This window comes from Typha latifolia, chromosome 2 (genome assembly GCF_019914945.1).
Source record: "Typha latifolia isolate L0001 chromosome 2, TyphaL0001v2, whole genome shotgun sequence".
In the NCBI taxonomy this organism is placed as follows: Eukaryota; Viridiplantae; Streptophyta; class Magnoliopsida; order Poales; family Typhaceae; genus Typha; species Typha latifolia.
Window position 1 is genome coordinate 2973487 of NC_133087.1, and position 26442 is coordinate 2999928.

Consider the following 26442-nt stretch of genomic DNA (forward strand, 5'->3'; position numbering starts at 1 on the left):
TACTGTATCAATGTCTTCGAATCCATATATATATATATATATATATATTTAAAAAATAGTAACTAAATATAAATTTTGGTCAAGTAATTTCTCAAAAAAAGAAAATTCTTAGTGGATCTATGCAACACTGTCGAAGCCCAAACTCACATAATAATTGGGCTTGGCCTAGCTTGATCTCCTAAGCCAAGCCCGACCCAGAAACCCAACTAGAACAATGATCAAGTATTAAAATCCCTAACTATGTGTGTGCATAATATGTACTTCTTTTAATATACAGCTATAGACTAATAATATCGAAGTTATTTTGTAACGAAGGGATAAAAATTATTAACACGGTTTTATAAATTTTAACGAAATGGTCGAGTGATAAATACGCAATGTCGTCAGAGTACTGCAATACGCTGAAACCATCTTATGATTCCTAGCGCCTTTTTTTAGTTTTTAATCAAGTGACTTCCACGAGGCGGAAAGGAGGTGAGGGAGAACAAGGAAGAAAGGGAAAGCTCGCTCTCCGTATTAGAAACCCCGATCGAAGGAAGATAAAGAAGGAGTAAAAGGAAAAGAAACAAAATTCAAGAGATCATTGACCTGTTCTAGGGTTTGGTTGTATGGAACAGCTCGTCAATTTCATCATACGGCCACCGAGGTATGAGAAAGAATCCATCTTTCCCGATGGATCAATATGGCCTTTCATTTCCCTGTGCCCGCTTCTTGGTTTCCTTCCTGTTCCCACATGTTTAATCTTTCCTACAATCGTCGGTGTTCTTTTATTTTTCTTGATTCTGGCGTGGTCGAAGACCTACGCGACGAGATCTAATTGCTTTGATTGTTCACCTTTCATGTATTCTGTTCTTGATATTTGTTGTTATCTGCCTAATACTGATTAGAATTAAAGAGACATGGTAGATTTAGCTGTGACGAATTCATTTATGAACACGAAGGATGCAAACGTGAATTTAGTTCTTTTCTGATGTTTCTTGTATGAGTATGAGGGACTGTCTGTTTAATGATTTTTTAATTTCAGGGTATGTAGCTATGATTGCTGCAAACATTTGATTTCTATTGCTAGATTTATAACCGGTTGCCATGATTGTACTTAGTGCTTCAACCTCTTTATCTTTAATATGGTTAGTATCAAGCAGGCCTACAGTTAATCTGTATTGAAGAAAGAAACATGAATTAGAAGACTTTTGATCCTTTCGGCAAAGAAATATATGCTTTGGCATGATGACAATAAGGAAGGTTCCTCTCTAAACCTATCAAGAAAATGCTAGCATTCAGATTTGGAGAACCAACTGCTATATTCGTTTAAATGCTACTGTGTAATAACCTTAGAGGTTATAGTGTCATCTAAATAACTATTAGATTGCCTTATTTCTTTGCTGAAGTAAACCAGAGGAAAGTTGAAACCTTTTAGTATTTATTTCATCAGGTCCAAATGCTGGGCATTGAAGCATCACTGGCATATCTTACTGGGGACCAATATTGTGGATAAGCTAGAAGTAGTTAATAGCAATTTATTGATAATCTAGGAGGGGTTTGTTAATAGCAGCCAGGTCAGAGGAAGTCCAAGTGAGTTGCAAAAAAAATGTGTTACTTATCCTTGGTGAACTTTGGAGATTAACTCATGCCTAAGTAAGAGCAGGGCTGAAGGATCATACCTAAGTAAGAATGGTGCAAAATGTGGTGGAGAGAAAACAAAGAGAGAAGAGGGATGGGATTTTACAGCTCCACCCTTAACAATGGTTTCACACCTTTTTTCAATAGAGAGAGCAATCAAAGAGTCTTCATGAACCTCAAAAGAAAACAATGGTTTCACACCCTTTTCAATAGAGAGAGCAATTAAAAAAAAGACTTTATTAATCTCAAAAGAAAATACAACGGGTTTATATATATATCTACAATAGAAATAAACAAAATACATCCTACATAAATAAAAAATACAAAATCGATCATAAATATCACGTAATGAATAAACTCAATCAGAACCAAATTCCTATAGGCGGATCATCAAATGTTGGTGCCTTTTGGGCTAGTACACACGCAATCGTGTTCTATTAGTGATATTCGCATCAAAGAATTATGGGGAATTGGATATTTTAGCGAATTCCAGAGATGATTCATAAAGTTCTTGAAGATGAAAAATCTAGTCTTATTTGGGCTGTTTTAGATACTAATAACTTATATTATTTAATTAGTTGAATCTTATTAAGTTATTATTATAGGTCAATTTGCTTGAGTTGTTATCCTAGTTTTTTTTTTGACTCCTCGGTCTAGCTGTAAATACATTTTAAGTTGGATTCTAGAAATATATGTTGTGATGTTTATATGAAAATGTGTATATACTGTTTGCCTTGGTGCTTTGGATAGCATCAATGATAGAGCTGCCAAATGCTTAACTTATATTGTGAAATGTCATCTACAACCAAAGCATGGTGCAGACTAAGAATCCTGTACATTGAGCTTTCTATACTTATGCATTGGTCCATGGTTTAGCAAAACCTTACTAGATTTATTTGTGAAGTATCCAGTCACACGATACTTTTGCTGTGCTTCTTTTACATTTCTTACTTCTTAGATCATGCTAGTGGTTTGAATATCAAAAGAACTATTCTCATATGTAATTTAGCTTGCTACCAATAAAACATCTTCCCTTCATTCCCCACTAAAATTTTGGTTTCCAGACAATTCAGTTTTGTAGATCATAACAACAGTATAACCTTGCATTTCAATTTCCATCATTGATTTTGGTTTTGGGTGGTTGTGGCCTTAATAGATTTTGTTACAGTCTTTCTTTATTTTTATAGTTAGGGAATCTTTCTTGAATTTTATAATGCACACCGTTTTAAGCAACAACTTGCAGCTTATTCCTGCGGTCCATGCTTGGAAAATATAGTAACATATATGCTGCATTACAGAGCTGATTATAGTCCAAAAGATGATTTGTTGGATCAAGAGTTCATGATAAAGGGGAGATGGTTTCAGAGGAAGGATTTGGAGGTAACGTCAGTTTTCCTGTTTTCGTATTTTAAACCTATATTTAAATGCACAAAAACAGGAGTATAAGTATCTAACCTTAAGTCTTTGTGAAGTTCTACTTATAGCTAGTCAATACTGGATGTTTGTTCATTTGGTTACAAGAGTGCCATTATATATATATATATATATATATATATATATGTCAGTAAGAACCTGGTTCTCCATTGAGCCTCCAATTTTAACCTAAGGTCAGATAGATCTGTCTCTTGTCTGATTTAAATTAATAATTGAAAATGCTGTAAACAAATTTATTTCATAATTTTGTGACAGAATTACAGAACCTCAAGAGATCTCTTTCACAGTCTTGCAAGATAGGTAACGGGCCTAGATGTTACATATTTTGTTTATCCTCTTTCTGGTGTCTGGATTCCTTTTCATCTCTTGCTTGCTGAGACTTGGTACTAATAGATGATTGCTAAATACTAACTATGTAATTTTGGATTATATCTTCATAAAATATAAATTTCATTCTACGGTAAAAATTTTAAGTAGAATTGTTGTTGAAAAGAATTTACTAGCTCTTAGGATAAAAAGGCATTCTGGAAAGACATTTTGAGGGTTTCATTATCTCACTTATGTTTAGGCTGGGAACTTTGTATATATTGGGTTCAAGGTGGATATTGATTAGAAAAGTTACATGTTCTTGTTGGCCCTTAACTGTCTACTAGTTCTGTAGTTCAATTTTTTTTTTCCAAGTATTAGGGAAAGAATGTGTCTTTGGTTGGGTTGGAAATCTTTTTATAACTGGATGATCTCCTCTTGTCTTCTTGCTAATTTTTAGATTTATGTGACAAGAAGATGCTAGAGTGGGATCTGGTTCTAAATAAATTGGGTTTCTTTTCCTTTACCATAAGGATTGCAGCTCTTGCATAAAGTGTTATGGGAGGTCTCTCTAGTATCTTAACCTTTCTTCACTTACAATGTTGTCAAGGTATTACCTTTGATAATCTGGCATGCTATATAGGGTAGCATGACGCAATCTCTTTTAGAGGTATGTGAAATCATGAAATGCTTGTTCATTTTCTGCCTTATTGTTTATCATTGAATCAAATCTCAAGAAAGACGAAGTGTTGAAGCAGTATCATTCAATGTATTCTTTCTTGCTTGTTGACTGGACGGAACCTTTCCACATTGAAGTTCAATTCCAAGGATGAATAAGAAGGAATTGCTTATTTTTCTTCCAGAAATTTTCTTTATGAAGAGTGTAGCGGTGATGTTAGACTTATTTATCAGTACTTGGCAAAAGCTATTTCACTTTCTTTTAATTATTAATCTTTTTAGTATTTTTCTACACTAAAAAACCCTAGTAGTTAACACAACTAAATATGTGCTCTAAATTCCTTTGCTTGTTTTACCTCATTCATGAGAATATATGGTTCAGGTCCCTTTTTACTTTTACCATATTTATCTTCGTAATTCTGAGGTCTCTTATTCAGGTTATAAATTGTCGTGGAAAGAAACTTAAGTGCAGTCACTATTTGCCTCTTATTATTCCAGAAGGAAAAGCTCTTCCTTGTGTTATATGTTGCCATGGAAACAGGTAATGAAATTATGAAACAATGTGGCAGATTAATTCGATATGTTATTGTGATATCTCAAAGTTTTGAGATCTCCAAATATATTTATTTCATTCTGTATTTTGAATATTTGTCATAACAAGTTGAAAACCAATTACTTCTACTGTAATGTAAGTTGGATTAGGGTGAAAAATACATATTACTGTGAAATAAGGAGCTTATGGAATATATATATGGATAAAAATCATCAAATAAAGTAACAAGAAAAGCTCTTTCCTCTCTCTCTCTCTCTATCTCTCTCTCTTTCTCTCTCTCTCTATATATATATATATACATATGTGTGTGTGTGTGTGTATGTATGTATATTTGAATGATACTTATCTGTGCACATCAAGTTATTTCTGGACGCTTTATTTTGTCCTGGATCCAACCCAGTCAGCTTGACCTCATTGGGCCAAGTGAGAGTGGGGGCCAGGGTTGCTTCTGGCTTCTGAGAATGAAAATTATACTGGCCCTACCTCCTCTCCCATGCTTCTCAAAGCTATACTAAAAATTGTTCACATCAATAAGGCAATGTATATTAAATTTGGACAGATTATATCCAAGCCTCTCTGAACCAATGACTACAAACTACTAGTATAACTTCCATGCCAAGCTCACCTTTGATATTGGAGATCATTAGATCAACTATTTTCATTTGAAGCTTTGAAGTATTGCCTGAGGAAGGAACCAAGGGAATTTCTAATAACTCAAATTAACAGAAAAACTTCCATGTTTAGATGGCTGCTGTTACAAACTTAAATGGTTTCTGTGAGCTCCTTTGGTCTGCCACCTTTTCTTATCTCAGTGCTACCTCTTTCTCTTCCCAATTCTCACACACATACTTAGACTTGCGTACTTGACATGTGCTTGCACACGTGCACACACAATCTGCTTATCACCATTCACCATTTAGAGTGGTATTATATTGCATTCACTTTTGGTAGATGCTGTTCTCACCGTCACCACCATTCGCTACCACATGGTTAGAGTGGTATTCTATTGCATTCACTCTGTCTGCCCCTTCAAACCTGTAGTTTTCTTGCAGCTCTTCTTCCTTGTTGCTTAAATTGTTCTATTGACATACTAAAGGTCTATTTCACAGTGGATGCAGAGCTGATGCTAGTGAAGCAGCTATTATTCTTCTGCCATCAAATATTACCGTCTTTACACTCGACTTTTCAGGGTCTGGACTCTCTGAAGGAGAACATGTCACTCTAGGATGGAATGAAGTAAGTCCCTACATAATGACTATATGACAAAGTAAAGAGGGACTACAGTAGCAAATTATTCTTATCCGTCATGCTTTTATGTTTTGTATACTTGGTTGTTAATTAACATAATTTTGTGGTTGAATAGCTTTTTGAGGGAAAGCAGCTTCATCTTATGGTAATGAAGAATAGTTTGATAGTTTGGAATTTTTCTGAACTGTGTGTAAATAGAAGGCTTCTTTTTAAAAAAAAATATAGATTTCCCTGATGTTTTTCATTTTCTCATACATATAGAATTATAGATTAGAGATTTCAACAATAAATAGATGCTCCTGTCTCAATAAACATCAATTTGAAATATAAGTATATGATAAAATGAAAATAACAAGATGACTGCAAAAGTAAGTAACATTTAGGGGATTATAAAATAAGAACCTGATCAGCCACTTTCATCATTGTTGTGGAGCATATATATTGCCTTCCTCTTTCATTCTTTTTTCTTTTCAGAAGAATCAGTAGTTTACACAAGAAAATATACGTGTTCTTTTTCCCTCAAAAACTTATTGCATTTTCTTCATTTCATGGATATTCATGAGTTTAAGAATAAGGTAAGACAACTTGAAAACTAATCAAATGGCAAGGTGTAGTTATGGCATATGCAATTGAATTTGTCTAATGGGCTTGCTGTAGTAAGTCTATGCTTGCCAATGAACAAGCACTTATGCTGCAAATCTACGACAGTTCAAATTAGCTAAATGTGCCTTATGTTATGGCCCTAGGTTTGAGCTGTGGAACAGAATGGTTATTGTATTGAGTCAACCATGGTTTAAATTTGCAAAGATTTTTTTGCAAACAATCCATTTCAGAGAACCAAATATTGGTTCTGACTTCTGAGTCTTCTGACTGGTAATCTTAGTAAGTGTGAGTTGACTGAAACTTCTTTGGCCAAAATTCATTGAGTTTGGGCCAGAACTTGATGGAAGAAGCTGATTTTTTTTCCTATAAAAATCTCAATAAATGGGCTGGCTCTCCTGAATGTTTTCTTTTGCTTGTATATACTTATTTCAATAAAATAAGGCCCATTATCTGTCTAGGACAGCTAAGATAAAATTTGACTAACATTTAACTTTTTTAATTTGTTTATTCAGAAAGAAGTTATACCTTTCTTGTATGTAAAATACATATAGATATCACAAGGATCACCCTGTCGCCCATGCTGATTGGCAGTTGCTCTTTGATGCTATTTGGTTAGAAATTTAGAATTAGCTGCTGAAGTGATTTTTCTGATTCGAGTGATGGTGCAATTTGCAGTTCAGTTTGTTGATATCTATATATGTACTATGTACATGTTTAATTAAGTGCTACGAATATTGTCGCTAGTGATTGTTTTCTTATGATAGGAGTAAGTTTCTTCTCTTATTCCCAGAAAGATGATCTTAGTGCTGTGGTCAATCATCTACGAACTGATGGAAACATATCATGCATTGGTTTGTGGGGTCGCTCAATGGGCGCTGTTACAAGGTGTGTCATTGTTTTCTCAAACTTACTCTTTCTGGGGCTTTAGATCACAAACATGTTAGCTTTCTTTTCCTGAAATCAGTAGTTCTGTTTTTTTGAAAATTTATTGTGGTTTGTGATTTGTTGCCTTTATGTTTAGTTATGAGTTTGAAACAGCCATACCTCTTGTTGTGGTTGATTTTCAGTAGATAATGTCATAACTAACTATGTATCCCAATAGGTTTGAAATATACGAAGCCTTAACTAATTATCCATAATATAATGAAACTCAAACTCAAAAACCTTCAAAGATATAAAATACCTAATTATACAATTATGTCTTCCAAATATCACTAATTCAACATTTAGCTTTTTAATTCGAAACTAAGAAACTCTACTGTAACTTAATGTGTAAAGGTCCAAAATTTTTAAGTGGAGGTAGTCTTGGTGCCCCCATTCATTTGTCACGCTGATCAGCATTTGAAATACAAAAGAGCTTAATGAGCTAACAACTTTAGCTCAGTGAGTGAATCCACTCAAAAGCTAGAAAATTATTATTTATCTAATATGAGATATTAATCGAAGCTCATAATTAAAATAATAGTTAATAAATTCATGATACGAATAATAAACGTAAGTCAAAAAGATGCAATTAACAAGCTAATATAATGCTTTATTTCATTATGCAAACCTTCTTAATCTCAATAATATCAGACTTGTTGATTGTGCTTGTGGATCCACATCAACTATAATTCATTTCGAGACGCGCTAGCCTTTTCATCCAAATTTATCCGGTTAGAATTACCAGGAGGTGACACTACGTGATAAACACAATCTGTCTTTTCCACTAATTATAGAGGAAGAGATTAAAGTCATCTTAAAAAGATTTCTAGTATAACCTGAGACTGTTCTCTAACTGCGCAAGGGTTATCTAAAAGGATCATATACTAATCAAGAATAGATCTGTCTCATGAACTGATCTCTAATCGTGTCAGAGTCTTTTAAACGGATCATGTGCTGATTAGGTATAGGCCTATTTTCTGAATTTTAAGATAAACTTGAGTTACCACAAGGAGATACACGAAGAGTATCTAGTCTATGTCTTTTCTTAAAGTCATACCACATATCAATTATGTTTTTCCACTAGTATTCATGATCATTAACATTGCTATTTGCACAAAGTATATCAACATACCGAGTCATAAATTTTACACATAGAATATAATAATTAATTTACACAAAGAAATACAATAATTATTTGTTGCACATAGGAATAATTAATTTTACTAATATCATGATTTTTAATATAAAAATATAATTTAATTATAAAATTGGCCAAATCTATCCTAAGGACTTAGATTTGGGCTGATGACCTGCAGCCCACCAAAATATGAATTCGGGTTGTGCTAAGGCCCAAACCCAACAAGCATAAGGGTTGGATCTATTCTGATCTTGTCTAGGTTCACCAAATCCTAAATTGGGTTCGGGTTAGACTACACATGTCATCCTCCCTCACCAACTAATCCGAACTCACCCACAGGTATCCTAACCCAATAGCTTTTTTTCCTTTTTACGAGGAGAAAGATAACAAAGCAAGGGGAGAGAACTACCAATGACCCCATAGTTGGCAGCCCCCAACTAGCGACACCAAGACCCCGCCTGCGACTCTGGCAAACCACATGAAGTGGAGAGGAGTCGATTGAAGCAGCTGATGACGAGACTCCCTAAGCCTCGAAGGCTCCTATAGATGATGACAAGGGACTCCCCATGAGATGGGAAACTCGTCCAAAGGGTTGGATAGGGTTGACGTTGAAGGTGGCGATCAGATGAAGGTGGGAAAAGCCCGCGAAGCGAGACCTCATGGCATAGCCACCCACTATCACCGAGGAACCAAATTTATTGAAGGTGGAAGAGGATTCACCTACAATGCTTTTGGTGTTATCTTCTCACTCTGACAACTCTCCGATGATCGACTTAGACAATGGTAGCCCCCAGTGAGGAAGGAGGAAGAAGGAAAAAGAGGAAAGGGAAGAATAGCCCCTGTCCTTCCTCAAACGAGAGGATCCTTCTCCTTAAATAGGGGATAAGCCTCACAATAGAGAGATTTTGCCTCGATGAAATCATTTGGGGAAATCTCTCCCCTTCCCTGTTCGAAAAGGTGAAGGAAATGAACAGTGCTGCACGTGCGAGCCGTTCTTTTTGTGAATGTTACAGATAAGCTTGCACGGTGATCTCTCCTGTAAATTTTTGGCTCTAGTTAAGGCAAGGAATCTATATGTCTGGGGACATTCTATATGTCAAGTCTGGTGGTATTCTTTTTTTTTTTTTTCTGCAATCTGAGGAAGCATAGAAGATCTCTTCGCCCTTTACAAATATGAAAGATTCATGATCTTGCTACTCCATCAATTGACTTCTAGATACGTTATTGCATATTTATGTGGACATGTTTGTTGTAAATTTACAGTAGTGTTTCCATCAAGGAATTGCACATACCCAAATATATGTGGCATGATTTATTGCTTATTTAATACTTGGAACGAGAAAGGGTCCTTTAAATCCTAGAATGTGGTAGATGAGGGTGTGCATTTCATCCCTTGTGGGCTAATTTTGCTTATTATACTCTGATTTCAGGCTTACTAATATTATTATAACACAAACAATATTTAGGATCCGTTATGTTTTAAAATGAACTTCTGGTCAATTTACATGAGGATTTAGAATACATGGAAAGTACCATACTACCACTAAGCTACTACATTACTACCTTTCCATGACTTTGTTATTTTGTTCTTTGAATAATTTTTTCTCATGCAGATATCATAAAACTATTATGTGCACTTTAATGTTAATGGTCAGTAGGAGTTTCAATCTTTCTATCTACCATAAACTTTATACTTATTTCTCACAGCTTAATGTATGGAGCTGAAGACCCATCCATTGCAGGAATGGTTCTTGATAGCCCATTCTCTAACTTGGTGGAGTTGATGATGGAACTTGTGGATACATACAAATATCCCTTGCCAAAATTCACTGTAAGCATTATGATAAATTTAAGGCAGACATTCTTCAGTGTTCCCTGATTTATTTTTTATGATTAATTGTGAATATTATTTTGTTTATCTACATTGAATCAAATTAACTGTTATCTTACTACTGTTGTCTCTTTTATGTCATCCCCAACCTCTTCATTAGTAGTTGACTTTACTAAGTGTATTGTCTGAATTACTTGTATAGTTGTTGTTCTAGCTTATCCTATATATATCCAATTTAAAACCAGGTTTGCTACTTGTTATCAATAGAGCGTATTTTCACTCTCTAGTTCCACAAGTTTACTATGAAGATATGGACTGAGAACATTACATAAGGTGGCTGTGCTCTAGTTCTTCAAGGCACCAAAGTTTTACTTTTTAGGTGGAACTTGGGACAGGTCATTGGCCAATGTATGCAGGGGTTGATGGTGATAGTATTTAAGTATCCTTCCTATACTCTATCATGAATGACCATTAGCCTCCATTGTTCTCCTTTTCTCTACATCCATATGCATAGTTGATCTTTAATTTCCATTTGCTTTTACTTTTTCATCTTTAACTTTGAACATATTGGATGTTATGCATGAGATCTTTCAGTAAATCTAAATGTACACAAATTCATAAGATCAAGCAAATGTCTTCTCTTTGTCTTTCAAATATCTTATATTTTATATTTATTGACTCCATATAATGTAAAAGAAAATGCAGTCCGAGCAGATATATTTCCAACAGGTGGAGTCATGTTTTCTTATAATTTTCTCAAAATTTTCTAAACTATCTCAAGATTGTGTTCTGCGGCTCATATGGTAATTGGTTCCTGAACTGTGTCGGTTTCTAGAGTCCTCTTAATAATACCATGGTCTGGTGATTCTGAATCTGCATGGATACCTCTATTCTCAGTGAAGAATATCTGATCATGCATTTACTTCTATTGTTTTTATCTGACCAATTTTTTGTTTTACCATGATATACGCCTCTATGTGAACATTGACTAATTTCTATCGCAATGCTTAGGTAAAGCTTGCAATTCAGCACATGCGCAGGATTATCAAGAAGAAAGCTAATTTTGACATAATGGATCTTGACACAATTCAGGTTCAATTTCTCCTAAGATGATCAGAATCTGGATTTTCTTTAGTCTTTTCAATTGGTTGGTGCTAGCAATGTATTAGTTCTTACTGTCCTTCGTGTATGCCCTATGATTGATGCTTTGAATTTATTGGTTCTATATGTGGCCACTGGCCACATTAGATGTTATTTTGGGCTGCGCTGAATTTATCCTATTCACCTAATTACTTTCCTTAACCCTTTTTTCTTTAAGTTCTCATTTGCATGAATTGTGAAGTTCTTTTATTGTGTTTACTATTCCTTTCCAGTTTCCACAGAATTAGTCTTGAAGTTAGTATTGATTTTCTTTATTGTGATTTTCTTTGATTTATCAGTAGTTAGGGTATAGTTGCCATTTCTATGTGTTAGCAACTATAACAGTTTATACTGTGTAGTACTTTGTTAGGGAAAGTCAGCCAAGAGCACCTCACATTTATTTCTTCAACAGCTAACTTACTATAAAGTGTCACATACTAATATCAAGAGCAAAGAAGAACATTCTGGCATGTAACACAAAGATGGGCCTCTTTCAAATTCTAATACGAGCAAAGAAGAGAAATTCAATCATTCCCTTCATAACATCTAGTCCCAATGTTTGTTGCAAATGCAACCATCCTTCGGATTATCGTCATTTAGGATTTAATTATAAATTTTGAATTTGATTTATAAAATAGAACAGTAAAATTATTGAGCTATATCTGCCTTTTATTTTAAGAGAAAATTACAGTGAACACCATACATATTAACCATATTACAAATAAAATCCTCTCTTATCATTATTACAAATAGAACCCCCTATTTTTCAATACCAAGCAACACCCTACCTTTTGATAAGATAGATATAAGGTAGCCCAATCATTAGGTTAGCTTAAACATAGAACCAAATCAAGCCTCTGAAATAGTTTGGGCGCAAACCGAAACACCAATTTCCAACAATATAGAACTAATCAAGCCACTAAAACATCATAATTGCATCCAAACATAATCTTGTGAGTCTAAAACTACTAGTATTTAGTCTCAAATTTCACGCATATCCTTGAAGTGTGTGATGAGTATCATAGCTAACATGGGTTCTCGTACATACATGGCACTAATGTGGAAGTATCCATGCTTCCTACTGTAGCACTAATTTGTGAGCTAACATTTCAAAAAGAACGAGGGGAAGTATCTATGCTTCTTGTCATACCATAAATTTATGAGCCAAAAATTCCTGAAATGAATAGGTATTTGATATTAGACTTCTCTAGGTTGGGCCGCCATGTCTAAAGTTGCATTGTGCTTGAAGTTCCCGTTTGGCCAAAATCAACTTACTTCTATATTGAAACTTTATGATCTGTATCTCTCTCTTGTTTTCTGAAACCTTGAACTGAGTATGGCAGAAATACGATTTAGTGAAACAGTTACACTTATCATATTTTAGTTTTTCATTTTTCCTATAGTGTGCTAGGTTGAAAAGAGTGCAATGTAATGTGAAATTCTTCATTTAACTTTTATATAATACGTAAGAATATTATTGAACACTGGCATTTTGGTGGAAAATAGTGTAGTTAGTTTGTTGATTCAGGGGCTTCATATGCAAATTGATATTGGAAATTTGGAATATCATGTCTTATGTCTTATACCTTTGATGGAGGTGATTTGCAGTAAAAAAGCCTTTTATTTTTTAACGGGTAGAAATAAGCTTCCCTAATTATCAAATTATAATTTCTAGCCTTTTTTATTGATTTAGTCATAACAAATCTTAAAAAGACTGTTGTTTTCTGAAAATAAATCACGTATCATCTATGTAATTTATATGCATTGCTTATGCAAAATGTTATGCAAAATGTACGTTTTAATTTTCAACAATATGCGTCGAGATTTTAGAAAAAAAGGTCATGCATTATCTATGTAATTTATACATATCGCCTATGCAAAATGTACGCTGTAATTTTTAATGATATATGTATTGAGATTTAAAAAAAAATACCACGCATTACCTATGTAATTTATATGCATTGCTTGTGCAAAATGTACGTTGGAATTTTTAACTATGTGCACATTAAAATTTAAAAAAATTACCATGCGTCACATATATAATTTATACGCATCGCTTATACAAAATGTACGCTCTAATTTTTAATAATGTGCCCATCAAGATTAAACGATTGGGTTGGGTTAGAAAAAGAATAAATTAGTCTAGATCAGTAAAAAAAAAATCTGAATTTGTAATTTGATAATAGAGGAGCCTATTTCTGCTAATTAAAAAATTGAAGAGTTTTTTGCTGAAATTGCCCCCTTTGATGGTAGCTAATTATCCCATGACTGCAAATGGTTGGAACATGAGTCTTGGCGGTGGTGGTTGTTGTTGTTGCAACTCTAGCTAGTCATCTCAAATTTGGATAACATATGTTTGGAATTACTAGGTGGCAACTTGCTCTTACATTATTGTAATGCTACATGATCACTGTCGAAGACTTGAAGTAATATCTGATATGAGGATTTGCAGGTAGCAAAGCGTTGTTTTGTTCCAGTTTTGCTAGGCCATGCTTTTGATGATGATTTTATACGTCCTCACCATTCAGACAGAATATATGAATCTTATGTAGTAAGTCTGCACCTGCCCTTCTCTTTGTTGTTAACATATGTCATAATCACGAGGGAGATGAATGATGGAAAGTAATGTGAGGTTTTCTGAATACATTTTTGGACTAACAGGGAGACAAAAACATTATCAAATTTGATGGGGATCACAACTCACCACGTCCACATTTTTACTTTGATTCAATAACGATCTTCTTCCACAATGTACTAAATCCCCCTAATGATGTTTGTGATGATCACTACTTTGATCAGGTAGCTCATTCTGAAGTTTCTAGATGGCATACTCTTTTAATGTTGATCATACTACCTGGTGATAATCCTATTTTGGTGTACAGGGTCATTGGGGTTTCATTCATGATACAGAATTTCGGAATCACAGTTCTATTGGGCCACCTCTAGGCAAGAGTCCCAAACCATGTCCTATAGTCATTATGCAATTTTTTTTTTCCTGATTATATATTGTCCATCTATGTTGATTCTACCTATACCTTTCCTCTATCGAGCAGTAAACGTGCAATCCACGACAGAAGATGCTATAGCTGAATTGCGTGCCAGGAGACTTATGAGTCGCACAGTGGTAGGTGCAATTCCTGCAACTTCAAGCTTCTCCAAGAAACTGGTGGAGTTTTAGTCAATTTTCCATAGTTTATGATTCATGGATTGATTGGCTAATATGAAGTTCAAAGTTCAAATAAGGAATGAAGTACAGCTTTAAGTTTAAACAGAGCAAACTATAAATTGAGCATTCTTTAATGTATATAAGTATCTCCTATTCACTTTGCAGGTTCCATCTGGTACTTCAACCCTAGAGAAACGTGACAGTGTTGAGGTATGCACTAACCTAATTCTTTGTTCACTTAGTTACTGTACAGAACTTTGTTTGAACCCTGGATGAAATTGCCAATCTCTTACTTTTATGGGATGAGCTGAGCATCCTTCTGGACTTTGTTATTGCAGGAACCAGATAAGGGATGTGATGCTGGCCCATCTTCTTCCAGGCTATGCTCTAAACTTCCCAATGGTCAACCACTTAGCCCTCTTACTCCATCCGCAGAAGATGATGACTATGTTGAGTATTCTTTTAGTAGCTTACCGGAAATACCATTCAGTGTGGATGATGAAGAAAGGGTAAGTGAAAATACAAAGCAATGAATGCCAATTATTCTTATGTTCAATTGTTTGGTGTCCTTACTGCTGTAGCTTGATTTTTATACCCAGACCTGTTATTCCCTTTTTTCCAATTCTTTCCTATATATTTTAGGAAGAAATTACATTATTCAAGGAAAGGATTCCTTATCAATCATGCACATTATATACCTAAGTCCTGCAGTCATTTGTATTTCATAATATTCCTACAAGTAACTGTCAATAATGTAGTTTTAGGATTCACAGTTGATAGATCAAGAAATCAAGATATGAGATTCTCATATTTGTAAGGACACTGATTAATAATCTTATTTTTGCCTCACAATATTAACGCATGTTGATCATTCACTACTTTATGCAACTGACCAGAATCGGAACTTGAATGACCTTCTAGTCTTAATGAAAAATACTTGGATTACTTTTGTTTGCAATGCAGATGATCATGGAAGCTATAATCGAGTCCCTAAAGGATTTGGAAGTGAGGCACACTCAAGGTCCTCAATCCAATGTTTGTGATGCTACTTCTCAATCACTTGATACCACAAAAGATTGTCCAGTAGGGTCTAAGGAACCACAAGAGACGGCTGAAAGCTGTTTGTCAGAAAGTACTAATAATAATGACTCCAATGTGGATACAACTGTCAGCAGTCAAGAATCATCCAATAATGAGGCGGATGGTATGAACAACACTGCTATCAGGGATGCCTTGTCTAGCAAGGATTGTTCCTCGTCAGAGTATAGCAGCTTAGCAAAGGATGGTGACACTTCTAGTAGCTCATGCAAGGAAGCTGCCATGTCTGGTGGCACATTGAAGGATGCTGAGGTGTCCGGTGGCACATCAAAGGATGCTGAAGTGTCTAATGGCACCAGAGCCACATTGGTAGTGCAGAAGACCTCATCCAGCCACATCCTGGACGGGTTGACACAACGGTGGGGTCTTAACTTCTTCAAAAGTAACCGATGAAAAGAAGCTGCAGTGCTACGGGGGTTGCTAAAACACATTCTGTATAATATACAGTGATGTATCACTTCTGGCAAGAGTTCATTTTCGTCTTGGATTTGCTGGTTTATTGATTATAGATCCAATAGGAAAATTACTGAAAATACTTGTCTGCCTATCTTATATGATGTCTGTGTATATTTGCACAAAAGATCACCAAATACCACTTGCAACCGATTCATGTTGTCATTTTGCAGGAATCCCCTGTAATACTGAGCATGTTTTGACCTGCTAAAGAAATTTAGTCTGCTTCGTCTGTCTTGTTATGCAAGGCTGCTGGAATGCAACAATTAATGCATATGGTGAAGGGCAGATAATAATTTGATTTTTGATTTTGAATTTGTAGCATTACCCGATTATCAATTTTGTATTTCAGAACTATTGGAACTCTTTACTGTCTAGGAAACCTGTAGTTAGTAAATAAGTAATCCATAGTCTATACTACAAACAATAGTAACTTGGTGATATATAATTACATTTGATTACTTCTGCGTGCTAATAAAATATTAACGATTTTATTTCAGCGATTTATATTTAGAAGTTATTGAATCAAAAAAAGATTTATACACAAATTTCTCATATAAGACCGTAACAATTGTTTTAGTAATTTTTAAATTTTTATATAAGTTGTTGTCTTAAAAAACAATTTATATTTAGAAATTGCGGTCCTGGTTAGTTGTTGTTGATGACGTGTCCAAACAAATTTAATTTCATATTTAAGTTTAACAAAAACAGACGTAAAAAAATATATTTTTTTTTCTGTAGACTTGAAAAGAGTCAGAAATTCTAAAGTTCCCCCGTGATGGTATCGGCAAGTATAGCCTTGTCAGTGTAATCCAATGAGACATATATATATATATAGATAGATAGATAGATAGATAGATAGATAATGATAAACATTCTTTGATCGTATCTATGTTCAGTCAATATTATCTGGGTTTAAGATGGAGAAGCAAATAAATTGATCCAGTAAACCTTAAAAAAGTGATTGGACATCCCTAGCTTTGGATGGCTATCCGATTAGAACCTAGCCAAGTTGCAAATGTTCTCTCTCAGATTTAGTTGACTCCTCCTACTCGATCTCATACTTTACCTTTCTAAATCTCTTATTGGCCATCTCATTCTCGAATCCTCCTAATCGATCTCATACTTTCCCTTTCTAAATCTCTTCTTGGTCATCTCGTTCTCGAATCTCATCATGGGTTGAGCACGCCTTTAGTAACATCTCATATCACCGCGCGGTATGATTTAGTTCTTTTGAGATATATTTCAGACTTGCAACTAGTCTTATAGTTCAGATGGACAAGATCATCGTAATGTTGCTTGTTATAACATTTTGGGTAAAAGAGAAGATGTTTTCATACAAAAAAAGATATTGAACCTCATCAGCTCCGCCTAAAGCAATGCAATAAGGTGTGCCTTTGTCTAATGGTTTAAAGAACAATTCTTACTTGGAGTTTAGAGCATGTGTTACTTATTCTGTCCCTCTAGAGCATCCAAATGAGTAAACCCTCTATCCTTATTCTATGGAGTCAGAAGTGAAATTCAAGAGTTCAATTACAGTAAGCTTAAAGAACTCCTAAACTAAGTACGGGATTCCTGTAATTTATGCATAGTTTCTGCCCTTTAATTTCACATTCAGAACAAAGAATATTTCTGTGTTAGCTTACCATGAAGAGTAGGGAAGAAGATTCTAAGTAAACAATAATGAGCAACTTAAGTGAACGATGATTGAAAAGTGTATCAGAATACAAATAAAATGGAACTTCACATCTCTTTAGTATCTGCAGGATGACCTGCCTGTAACACTTACATGGAAGCATGTATGAGTAATTTATTTGCTGTCACATAATTGGGATGGTGGACATGCTTTGTGCACTTGAACCATTGGTCAGCAACTCTAGTGCTGTGTCCAGAAGAGAAGAGACATGTTCTCTCTGCTGGCTCAGTCCAGCATTACCAGAGAAAACATGGAAGCACTCAAGATCGGACGTGGTGTCTGCCATTGTCTCTAGTAATTTCTCCATCTCAAAGTTCTTGAATACTTCAATATAGTAAGGCTCGGTTTTCATCATCCAAATGGCTAGTTGAACGATAGACCTCCTTATTCGTGGAACTTCAATATCTGGATACTTATATTGTTTAAGTATATTCATTAGCCTTTCTGCAAAGTCAGTCTTTCGGATGCCAACTTGTTCTAGTTCCCCTGCGAAATCTTCAGGTCCCATGAATTTGCAGATCTGGATGATAAGCCCGAGTGATGCCTGTAGTAATTTATCTGTCTCAATCATGGTTGATTTTAGCACCTGCAGGAAAAGGTATTAAAATTAAGATGTTGATGATAGTACCTGTTTTAGCTTTTCACTCAGTCCATGTGAAAGCAACCAGTTCTTATCAATTGCAACTAAGGACTGTTATAGGATAACTGGTGATATGTTATGATCCAATTTGTTATAGTGGACCTTTCCTAATAGTCTAGATTGATTCAGAAAACAGCACTATAAATTGCCAGTTAGTGTGATATTTATGTTTTTCCAATATATAGCAGGCTGTTCTAACTAGGTTATGGAACTAATCTCTCTGGTTTCATATTTTTCAAGCGTGATATGAATACTTGCTGATTATTTTTTCAGAACTGCATACTATAAATTCTTGCAATTCGGAAACTCATGCTAGTGCAGACTCGGGCTCAACTCATACTTGGACCATAACATTCTACTTATGAAGTTATGTTTGCATAAGATTCTGCAGTATAGTTGTATTCTGTTTTACTTTTGTCAAGATATGCTTCCCAGATAGATGATTATGCTTCCTAATATTTTTAATAATTTCAGCAGACTATCAATGCCAAAGTTCTTGGTTCTTCTAGATCTCTGGCTATTAGAGAGTTTTGTAGGAAAGAAATGTGCAAAAATTACATTCAATTGGAAGGTTAAAACTTAAAAGTACTTATGAAATTTCCTGTGAGAACATCAAGTTGAGCTAGATGCTTACAGTGGGAAGGGCAGCAGTGACTTCACTGAGACAACCGGCAGATTCAGTTCCAGAATAAGCAGACAAGTTCCTCAGGATTCTCAAAGCATTTAGCTGGAGCAGTGGGTCATTCAAGGCACACACTAGCCTTTCCAACACATCAGTCTCCTTCAAGATCATAATGCAATTTTTCTTGCTTTCTAGTGCCAGCATTACCAGGGTCTCACCTGCTTTGTCATATGTGATACCTTGTCTGAAGAAGATGGATAGCAGCAGTTTAATAATCCCACCTGTGCCTCCGATCCTTTCCTTGGCAGTCTCATCCATAGCTAGGCTGGTCAGGATCTCAATCCCCAACTTCTGCAACACCTGGTGTCTCTCTCCATGCTGCAAGATCTCCCTGATGCTGCTCACAGTGAAAACAATCTCTGATATTTCCTTCCGTAACATTTTCCCGGTGCTACCTGTTGTATTCACTAACATTTTCACCACTTGCAGTGATCTCTTGACTGCTTTAATCTGGGAAACTGGTGCGTGCTCATTGCATAGCAAACTTTGGCTAGCACTAATGAAGTCTATGATCTTAGGCAGGGTGCCTCTAACGTTCCCAATCTTTTCGCAATTATTATGATCACTGGCAAGTTTCTTGAGAATCCGCAGGCCGAGATTATTGAAGTCTGAGAAATCATAGTCTGATTCATCATCTATAACTGCTCGCTGCTTACTCTCATGGTTTCTCCCAACCGTGCTCCTTCCTTTATGCAACAACGACGATATTGACTGCATTGAGCCTGGAATTCCAGCAATACGAAGAGCAGTTGGCCTCTTTCCTGCAAGTTTCCACAAAATTTCTGCTGCACACCTCCTGATGTCTTCTTCTCCTCGGTTCTTCCAGTTCAGCATTTCAATCAGTCTCTCAATAATCTTGGTGGAAGACCCGATCTTCCGAATTGTCTCGAAGGCAAAATGGTTGCTCTTGACAAAGCTCTGCAGAATTCGGGCCCCTATTAGTTGCTCATCATGGGAATCAGAGTACAATAACTCTTCAGCAAAAGTCACAAAGTCCATCTTCAGGCTGTCAAAGATGCTCCCCGATATGCATTTTGTATATGCATCATAGAAGAAACGTCTGGTGCATACTACACCAGAGGGTCCAAGTCCACAGTCTTCGCTGACTTGCTCCAGCAACTTGCTTGAGAACTTCCATATCCAATAGGTCTCCTCTACCATGAAAATCAGGGCCTCTGCCAATGCCATCCCATAGAATAGATTTAGCGCCAGCTTCCAGTTGGTGGACTCTTCTTTTGCTACACCATAGTCCTGCTTGATAAGACGAATCAAGGAGAGGGTTACACAGGCTATGGCTGATGAAACTTGAAGCCATGAATATAGCCAGCTGATGTTCTTTGAAAAGAAGACCCATCCTGCATAGGGGACCAGGGGAACGTCAGTAGTGTGCCATGTCCTCTGTGTTGTATATGGAATGGCTTGGTTGAGGAATTCTTTTCCCCTCTGATCATCTTGTGTGAGCTGCTGGCTGCGATGACCTTTTGGTTGGATTGTTGAAATTGGATTCCGGACAGCCCTTACAAAACGATGGACATAGCGGAAACTGGAATGGAACATTTGGATGCTGTAACATCTGGCCCCTCCTAGAGTCCATGTTGCCTGGTGCTGCCACTCGAGCTCATGGCTCCTGCTGAAGATTCTGGTGCCTTCAATTAGGAGAATTATGGTCACATACCAGAAGTCTGTCCCACTCAGTGTACCAGAAAACCCACCGAGAAGGACTACGGTAGCCCAGATGAATGCTAGTGCTCCGATGCTGCTTGCAGATTTTTCGAGGATTGCAAGGCGAATAGCAAAAAGAGTTAGCTTCTTCTCAGGTGCTTCTGTTCTGTTTCTAGTGCTCACATCTGTCTCATTCTGTATGGCAGGAGTCTGCTCATTAGGTTCTCTTTGAGGCTCCCAATAGGTCAAGTTGATATGTCCTGAATGATTGCTGCTGCCTCTGTTTGGATTATCAACAACCATTTGGATGTTTGACTCTCCTTGGCACCTCATTGCTGGAATATTTATGGAAAAAAAACTGTGGCCTGCTCTGAAGACCAGCAGATGCTTAAATAAGGAGATCCGCTAAATTTGTGAAACCAGGCTTCAATGAATTCAATGGTGCTGTTTCTAGTTAGCTTCAGGATGTTGGCAAACTGTCAAATATTTACTTATTTGGAACAAAGAAACTAGAAAGAAGGGAGAGGCAGTAGATTTTAAGATTTTCTTTTCAATTCAGTTGCAAACTGTCAAATTCAGCTCTCCTCATGGCTTTATCTATCCTAAATTCCTAATGATGCCGTGTTGATTCGATATAGATTGTTGAGATGTGGAAGAAACAAGATGAAATACTATGATATTGCTGGCTTCTTCAGACACTTGCATGACTTCAACAACAAATTGTCAACCCCCATCTTGTATTTCTTTTTCAGTCTTCAAATCTTTTTAGTCAACTTCGGCCGTTTATCCTGATTATCCGTAAAATGACGTTTTGTGCTGTTTTCCTGCTTTAGATTTCTGTTGCCAGACTCCATGCCCGCTGTCTTACCTCCTTTGTGCACATCTTTTGCTTCAAATGGCTTCTACAGTCAACTTTTTTTTTTCTCTTTTTCTTTTCTTCAGTTGTTTGTTTTCCAAGGGATCAAGAAGTTCTTCGAGTTGTTTTGCCTGCAAATGTTAAGTTCCAATAACTCGGTTTTGTTTTCTGTGATTAAATAGACTGATTGCTAATTGCACTTGTCCTTAATAATCTTGTGATTAAGAAATTATATCTGATAACTAGAGCATTTCAAATAGCAAGTAGGCATTAATTTTTAGAAGTTATAGAGAAACTTTGGTACTCGAGCCAATCCTTTTTTTTATAATTACTTAGATAACAGCTTTAATGAACCTTAAATTAGGCGTTAACACGATGGAGAAGCCTCAAATTCTTAATCACTTCATCCAAGCACGCAATCCGTGGTGGGATTTTTTGCCCGTGCCATTTAAGTTACCTTGGCACGCCATCAATTTGCCTAAATTCTACCTAAGTTAACAAAACATTTAGTATTATAATGGTGCTTGATTATAGTTTTTTTTTTTCTGAGAAAAGTTAGGCCCAAATGCTAGCGTTTAATCGTTTATAACTTTATGCTCTGACACTCAGTTTACAATAACACCTTATTTGAAATCCCCCAATCGGTGGAATGAATCCTAGTTTCACAAAATCTGTTATTTGGCATCATTTCTACCTCGTTTCAAACAAGATTAGATAGATTCCATTTCATTTTCATTATTTTCCAAACAGCGAATTTATTTCTAAATGAAATCAATTGAATTATATCCAAATGAACAATTGAATTCCATATAGAATTGGTTCCAAATGTACCCTAACTACTCGAAGGCATTTAGCCTTAATACAGCAAGGTTAATCGTGATTGATCAATGAGAAGTTGCATCTATGAAATTTAGTCAACTAATCTAGCACCTGAAAAGATACTACCATTTATTTGCTCAAACTGCCAATATTCTCAAAGTCTACAACGTGAATTCTAAGACCACTTACGCATCAGTTATTATTCACTAATTTTAAGATCACACAACATGCTCTTAGAAGTAGATCCTATTATCAGGAATCCTACTTGATGTGTTTTTTGAACCAACCAAGCATATCCAGATGGGCCTCCTCGGCGCTCTTGACAGCAGATTCATCATCAACCTTGTATCTAACAGCCCATCCATGTGCAACCCCAGGAAAGATCTTGACGAAGTAATCAACCTGCAATACGGCACAAAAATTACTCTACTGAATTCAACTTATCCAACAAAATCTTACCTAAGCTTGCAGTCAATATTCAGAAATATCCTATAAGTGCAAACTGATGAGTGTATTACGTAGATGCATTGCGCACTAGAATGGTGATTGTGTTACATAGAAATCAGTGGCTTCTGATTTGAGTAATGATTTTGCCTGAATTATTTCTTAATAATGGCATGATGATAAATTACTAACATGATGACTACTTTCATGCTAATAGGATACAAAATCCTGGATTTTCATTCTTACTTATGTTACAAACTTCTATAAAGGTAGCCACGAATAAAAGTAGAACATTTCTATCATATCTTTAGTTGATACAAGTATTTTCTGCTATATTAGTGCACCAGTTAATGTCAATTCTAAACCTCGGAACCTATAGAGAAGACTGTAGTGATGCAATCAAGTCCAACATTTCTGTTAATTCATAAATATGAAGAGAACTCACCGCAGATTTTGCAGATAAAGCCTGCTCAAACTGTTTCACCAACTCAGGTGGAGAAAGATGATCAGATTCAGCTCCAAGTACAGCAATAGGGCATTTAACCTCTGGATATATTAGGTAAGGGATTAGTTGTACTGAATATATCAAAAAAGAAAGGCAGTCACATTCTCAGCTACATTAAGAACCTCATTCAAAAATACATCTCCATCCCTGATAAACTTTGCAAGGATCGAATTGGGTAGGGTATGGCATAGAGAAGAGGGGGTTAGGGACCTCATTCAAAAATAGATTTCCACTCCTGAGAAACTTGCAAGGATTGAAAGAGGAGAGGGCGGAGCGTTTACCTTTGAAATCATCAACAGTTACAAATGAAGGATGCAATAGGACAGCAGCTTGTATCTCAGCAGCTTTTGCTAGTTCCACAACCACCTTAGCTGAAAGAGAAGTGAATGAATATACAAAATCAAGAGCAACAAGTTTAAAAAATGACTTTAACAATTGCACAGATGCTCCTTATCCAAAGAATATAAAATATCTATACATGGATGTGAACACTAATGCAGAGAACTCATTTGGAGAACACTTACCGCCCCAGCAAAATCCTGCAGCCCCAACTGCAGATATCCCTTTTCCTTTCAGAGCTGCAATAATTGGTTTTGCTTCTTCAAATCCTTTATCCTTCAGAAGAAAAAAGTTTGGTCAATAACTTTCAGTGATAAATACACATATTGAGAGAAGAAAACTAGATGTTTCCTGTACAATGCATTGGTAAACACATGCAAGTTGCTTAAGTAGTTCTACTTCTCGCCATACTGGGTGCTATTAATCTTTGAATGCTTATGAGCTTTGGATGCCTTTAACAATAAGATTCTTTTTTTTTTTTTGGATCCTGATTATTTTTCCAAAAAGCTCATCCTTTTAATACTCACAATATAAATTTGCCTGTTCCAACACTTCAGATAATACAGTCCTTCAGTTCCTTGTTCTGTGCTGGCAAATGACTGGGACCAGGTGTTTTATGTTCTTCACTACTTATTTGGAGTTCCACACTAACATTTTTAGATCAATTATTGCTAATAAAAAAAGCAAATATATTTGCTGCGGTCAGAATTGCCTACTCAAAAAGATGGACGACTCCGGAAGACAAGAGACTCATGAATTTTCAAAAGCACATCGCAAATGTATACCAAAAGTCAACATATCAAAAAGGTATAAAAGCTGAAGTGCTTTAGTTCCCAAATCCCAACTTCCCACATTGAAATATGGCTATTCAAATAGTCCTTACTAAATTACGAATCTCAACTGAACATCACAGACAGATCCTTTTTATTTTTATTCTTACACAAACAGATTGTAAGAATAACAAAAGGCCTTCTCAGTTTTCTTTTGGTTGCCTGTACTTGGTTCTGCCTCCTTCCACAACCAATAAACGAAGAATCTAAGTACTTAAAGCAACCAGATGCTTGAATAAGATAAAATTCTTGACACTTGAATACAAAATAAAGAGAGTTGCATGATTCTTTCCACTACATTGCAGTCAGAAACTAAAATCTCCCGCAAAAACTTAAATCAAGTTAAGAAAGATAAGAAACAAACCGTAGTATGAGACTGAATCCAGATTGGAAAAGGTCTCTCAGCATTATCAAGTGAAAAAGGGTCCCCATGGATAAAATCCGGAACCACCACGAAGTATCCGGAAGCCGCAACTTTGTCCGCTAATTTCCTTCACAGAGATATATTACATCGTTGATGTGTCAAATTATAAGTCAAAATTGCCCAGAAAGGAAATAAGAAATCTATGTGCATCATAGAAGACTTCAGCAAGTTCCCAGCTCACAATTCGGCTATAAGTTTAATAATAACAAAAGAAAATCAAAACTTTTGATTTTATAGTCCTAAGAACTAAAACAATTGCACATACCTGAGGTTTGGTGCCTCAAATCCTGCAAAAGAAGACGATATCATAAAAGTTAGACGTAACTACAAGCAATCTTAGGACAAAAAAAGAAGAAAAAAATGATACTTTGGAGGATAAATAAAAACGGAGGTTATTTGATCACCGTAAACATCGGAGATAAGAATAATAGCAAGCTTGGAATCGGGGGAACCGGCGACGTACGCCTTGAGGCCGCCGAGATCGTCCACGACGCAGCCTTCTCCGCAGGTGGGGCTTAGAGTGGGTGGATTCGAGCAGCACTGTGAGCTCGCCATGTCCTCCTTTGCTGTCGAAGCTCGAGAAAAAGGCAAAAAAGTTATTTTAAGGAAATATTTCTGGTAAATTGCGGCGGAGTGAACTAGGAAGGCAAGGCGAAAGAGAATCAGACTAATATAGCGGCTAGAGACTTTTGGAGCCGGACGATTGCATGGTTGATGGGATAGACGATTGGATCAGCCAATCCAATGGTTTCTATCTGATGTTGCACGATCTCGATGTATCTGAAATTTTGTAGCTAATAATTTGGCTAATTATTTCTAATCAATAATAGCCAATCATTGGCACAAATATCTCCCTAACCAAGAATATTCCGCGTGCTTTTAGTCAAGAGAGAAATCCATATATATATTTGCTGTACTATGATCCCTTATAATCTTTTCCCTTTAGATATCTATGTTTTTTTTATCGGATGGGTTTAAATCTTATTTCTCTCTAATCTTATGTGTATCATAATTTAGCTCTTCATAAGAAATCCAAAAAAAAAATTGAGAAATTGATTGAAACCTAAGATGAATTTTCTTGTGACAACGAATTATATTTATTTTTTGTTCAGTGAATCGGTGGTGCTCGAATTCTACTAGTTTTTTTTTATAGATGTTCAGTTCCCTCCATGGATATTAGAATTGACAAGAGTCTTAATAGCTTTTTTGTTTAACCTATGTAGACACTCATAATCTATAAAAAAAAAAACTAAATATATATTCAAGATCAGCAATTCAAATTTCCTGATATTGAAACTTCGACTTCGATAAACATCTCAGCTGTTCTATGTCGGGCGAAGTTTTAATATCAAG

General features: G+C 35.8%; 3 protein-coding genes and 1 long non-coding RNA gene across 5 annotated transcripts; 2 read left to right on the forward strand and 2 right to left on the reverse strand.

Moving 5' to 3' along the window:
* Nucleotides 1-398: 398 nt before the first annotated feature.
* LOC140781856 (uncharacterized) lies at nucleotides 399-16439 on the forward strand. 2 transcript variants are annotated; one of them, XM_073128123.1, is made up of 14 exons: nucleotides 399-646; nucleotides 2919-3000; nucleotides 4476-4579; nucleotides 5701-5827; nucleotides 7233-7327; nucleotides 10212-10335; nucleotides 11347-11427; nucleotides 13928-14026; nucleotides 14137-14274; nucleotides 14358-14421; nucleotides 14529-14599; nucleotides 14807-14851; nucleotides 14980-15150; nucleotides 15605-16439. In XM_073128123.1, exons 1-14 carry the CDS (start codon nucleotides 609-611, stop codon nucleotides 16130-16132), a joined length of 1767 nt encoding a protein of 588 aa, XP_072984224.1. In that variant the 5' UTR covers nucleotides 399-608; the 3' UTR covers nucleotides 16133-16439. The 2 variants fall into 2 exon arrangements, with proteins under 2 accessions (XP_072984224.1, XP_072984225.1); XM_073128124.1 differs by having other exon boundaries at nucleotides 471-646; nucleotides 5781-5827.
* Nucleotides 16440-17111: 672 nt separating this feature from the next.
* On the forward strand, nucleotides 17112-21570 carry LOC140782973 (uncharacterized). The gene is made up of 2 exons (XR_012107975.1): nucleotides 17112-17409; nucleotides 19006-21570. It is a non-coding gene; the product is annotated as an uncharacterized lncRNA (long non-coding RNA).
* On the reverse strand, nucleotides 17865-21205 carry LOC140782972 (uncharacterized). The gene is made up of 2 exons (XM_073129891.1): nucleotides 19163-21205; nucleotides 17865-18474 (listed from the first exon to the last, which is right to left on the reverse strand). The coding sequence occupies exons 1-2, from the start codon at nucleotides 21203-21205 to the stop codon at nucleotides 18013-18015; spliced, it is 2505 nt and encodes an 834-aa protein (XP_072985992.1). The 3' UTR covers nucleotides 17865-18012.
* A 1082-nt stretch (nucleotides 21571-22652) lies between the features above and the next one.
* On the reverse strand, nucleotides 22653-25962 carry LOC140782601 (endo-1,3;1,4-beta-D-glucanase-like). The gene is made up of 7 exons (XM_073129259.1): nucleotides 25494-25962; nucleotides 25355-25376; nucleotides 25030-25156; nucleotides 24021-24111; nucleotides 23778-23867; nucleotides 23437-23537; nucleotides 22653-22949 (listed from the first exon to the last, which is right to left on the reverse strand). Exons 1-7 carry the CDS (start codon nucleotides 25642-25644, stop codon nucleotides 22809-22811), a joined length of 723 nt encoding a protein of 240 aa, XP_072985360.1. The 5' UTR covers nucleotides 25645-25962; the 3' UTR covers nucleotides 22653-22808.
* Nucleotides 25963-26442: the final 480 nt, after the last annotated feature.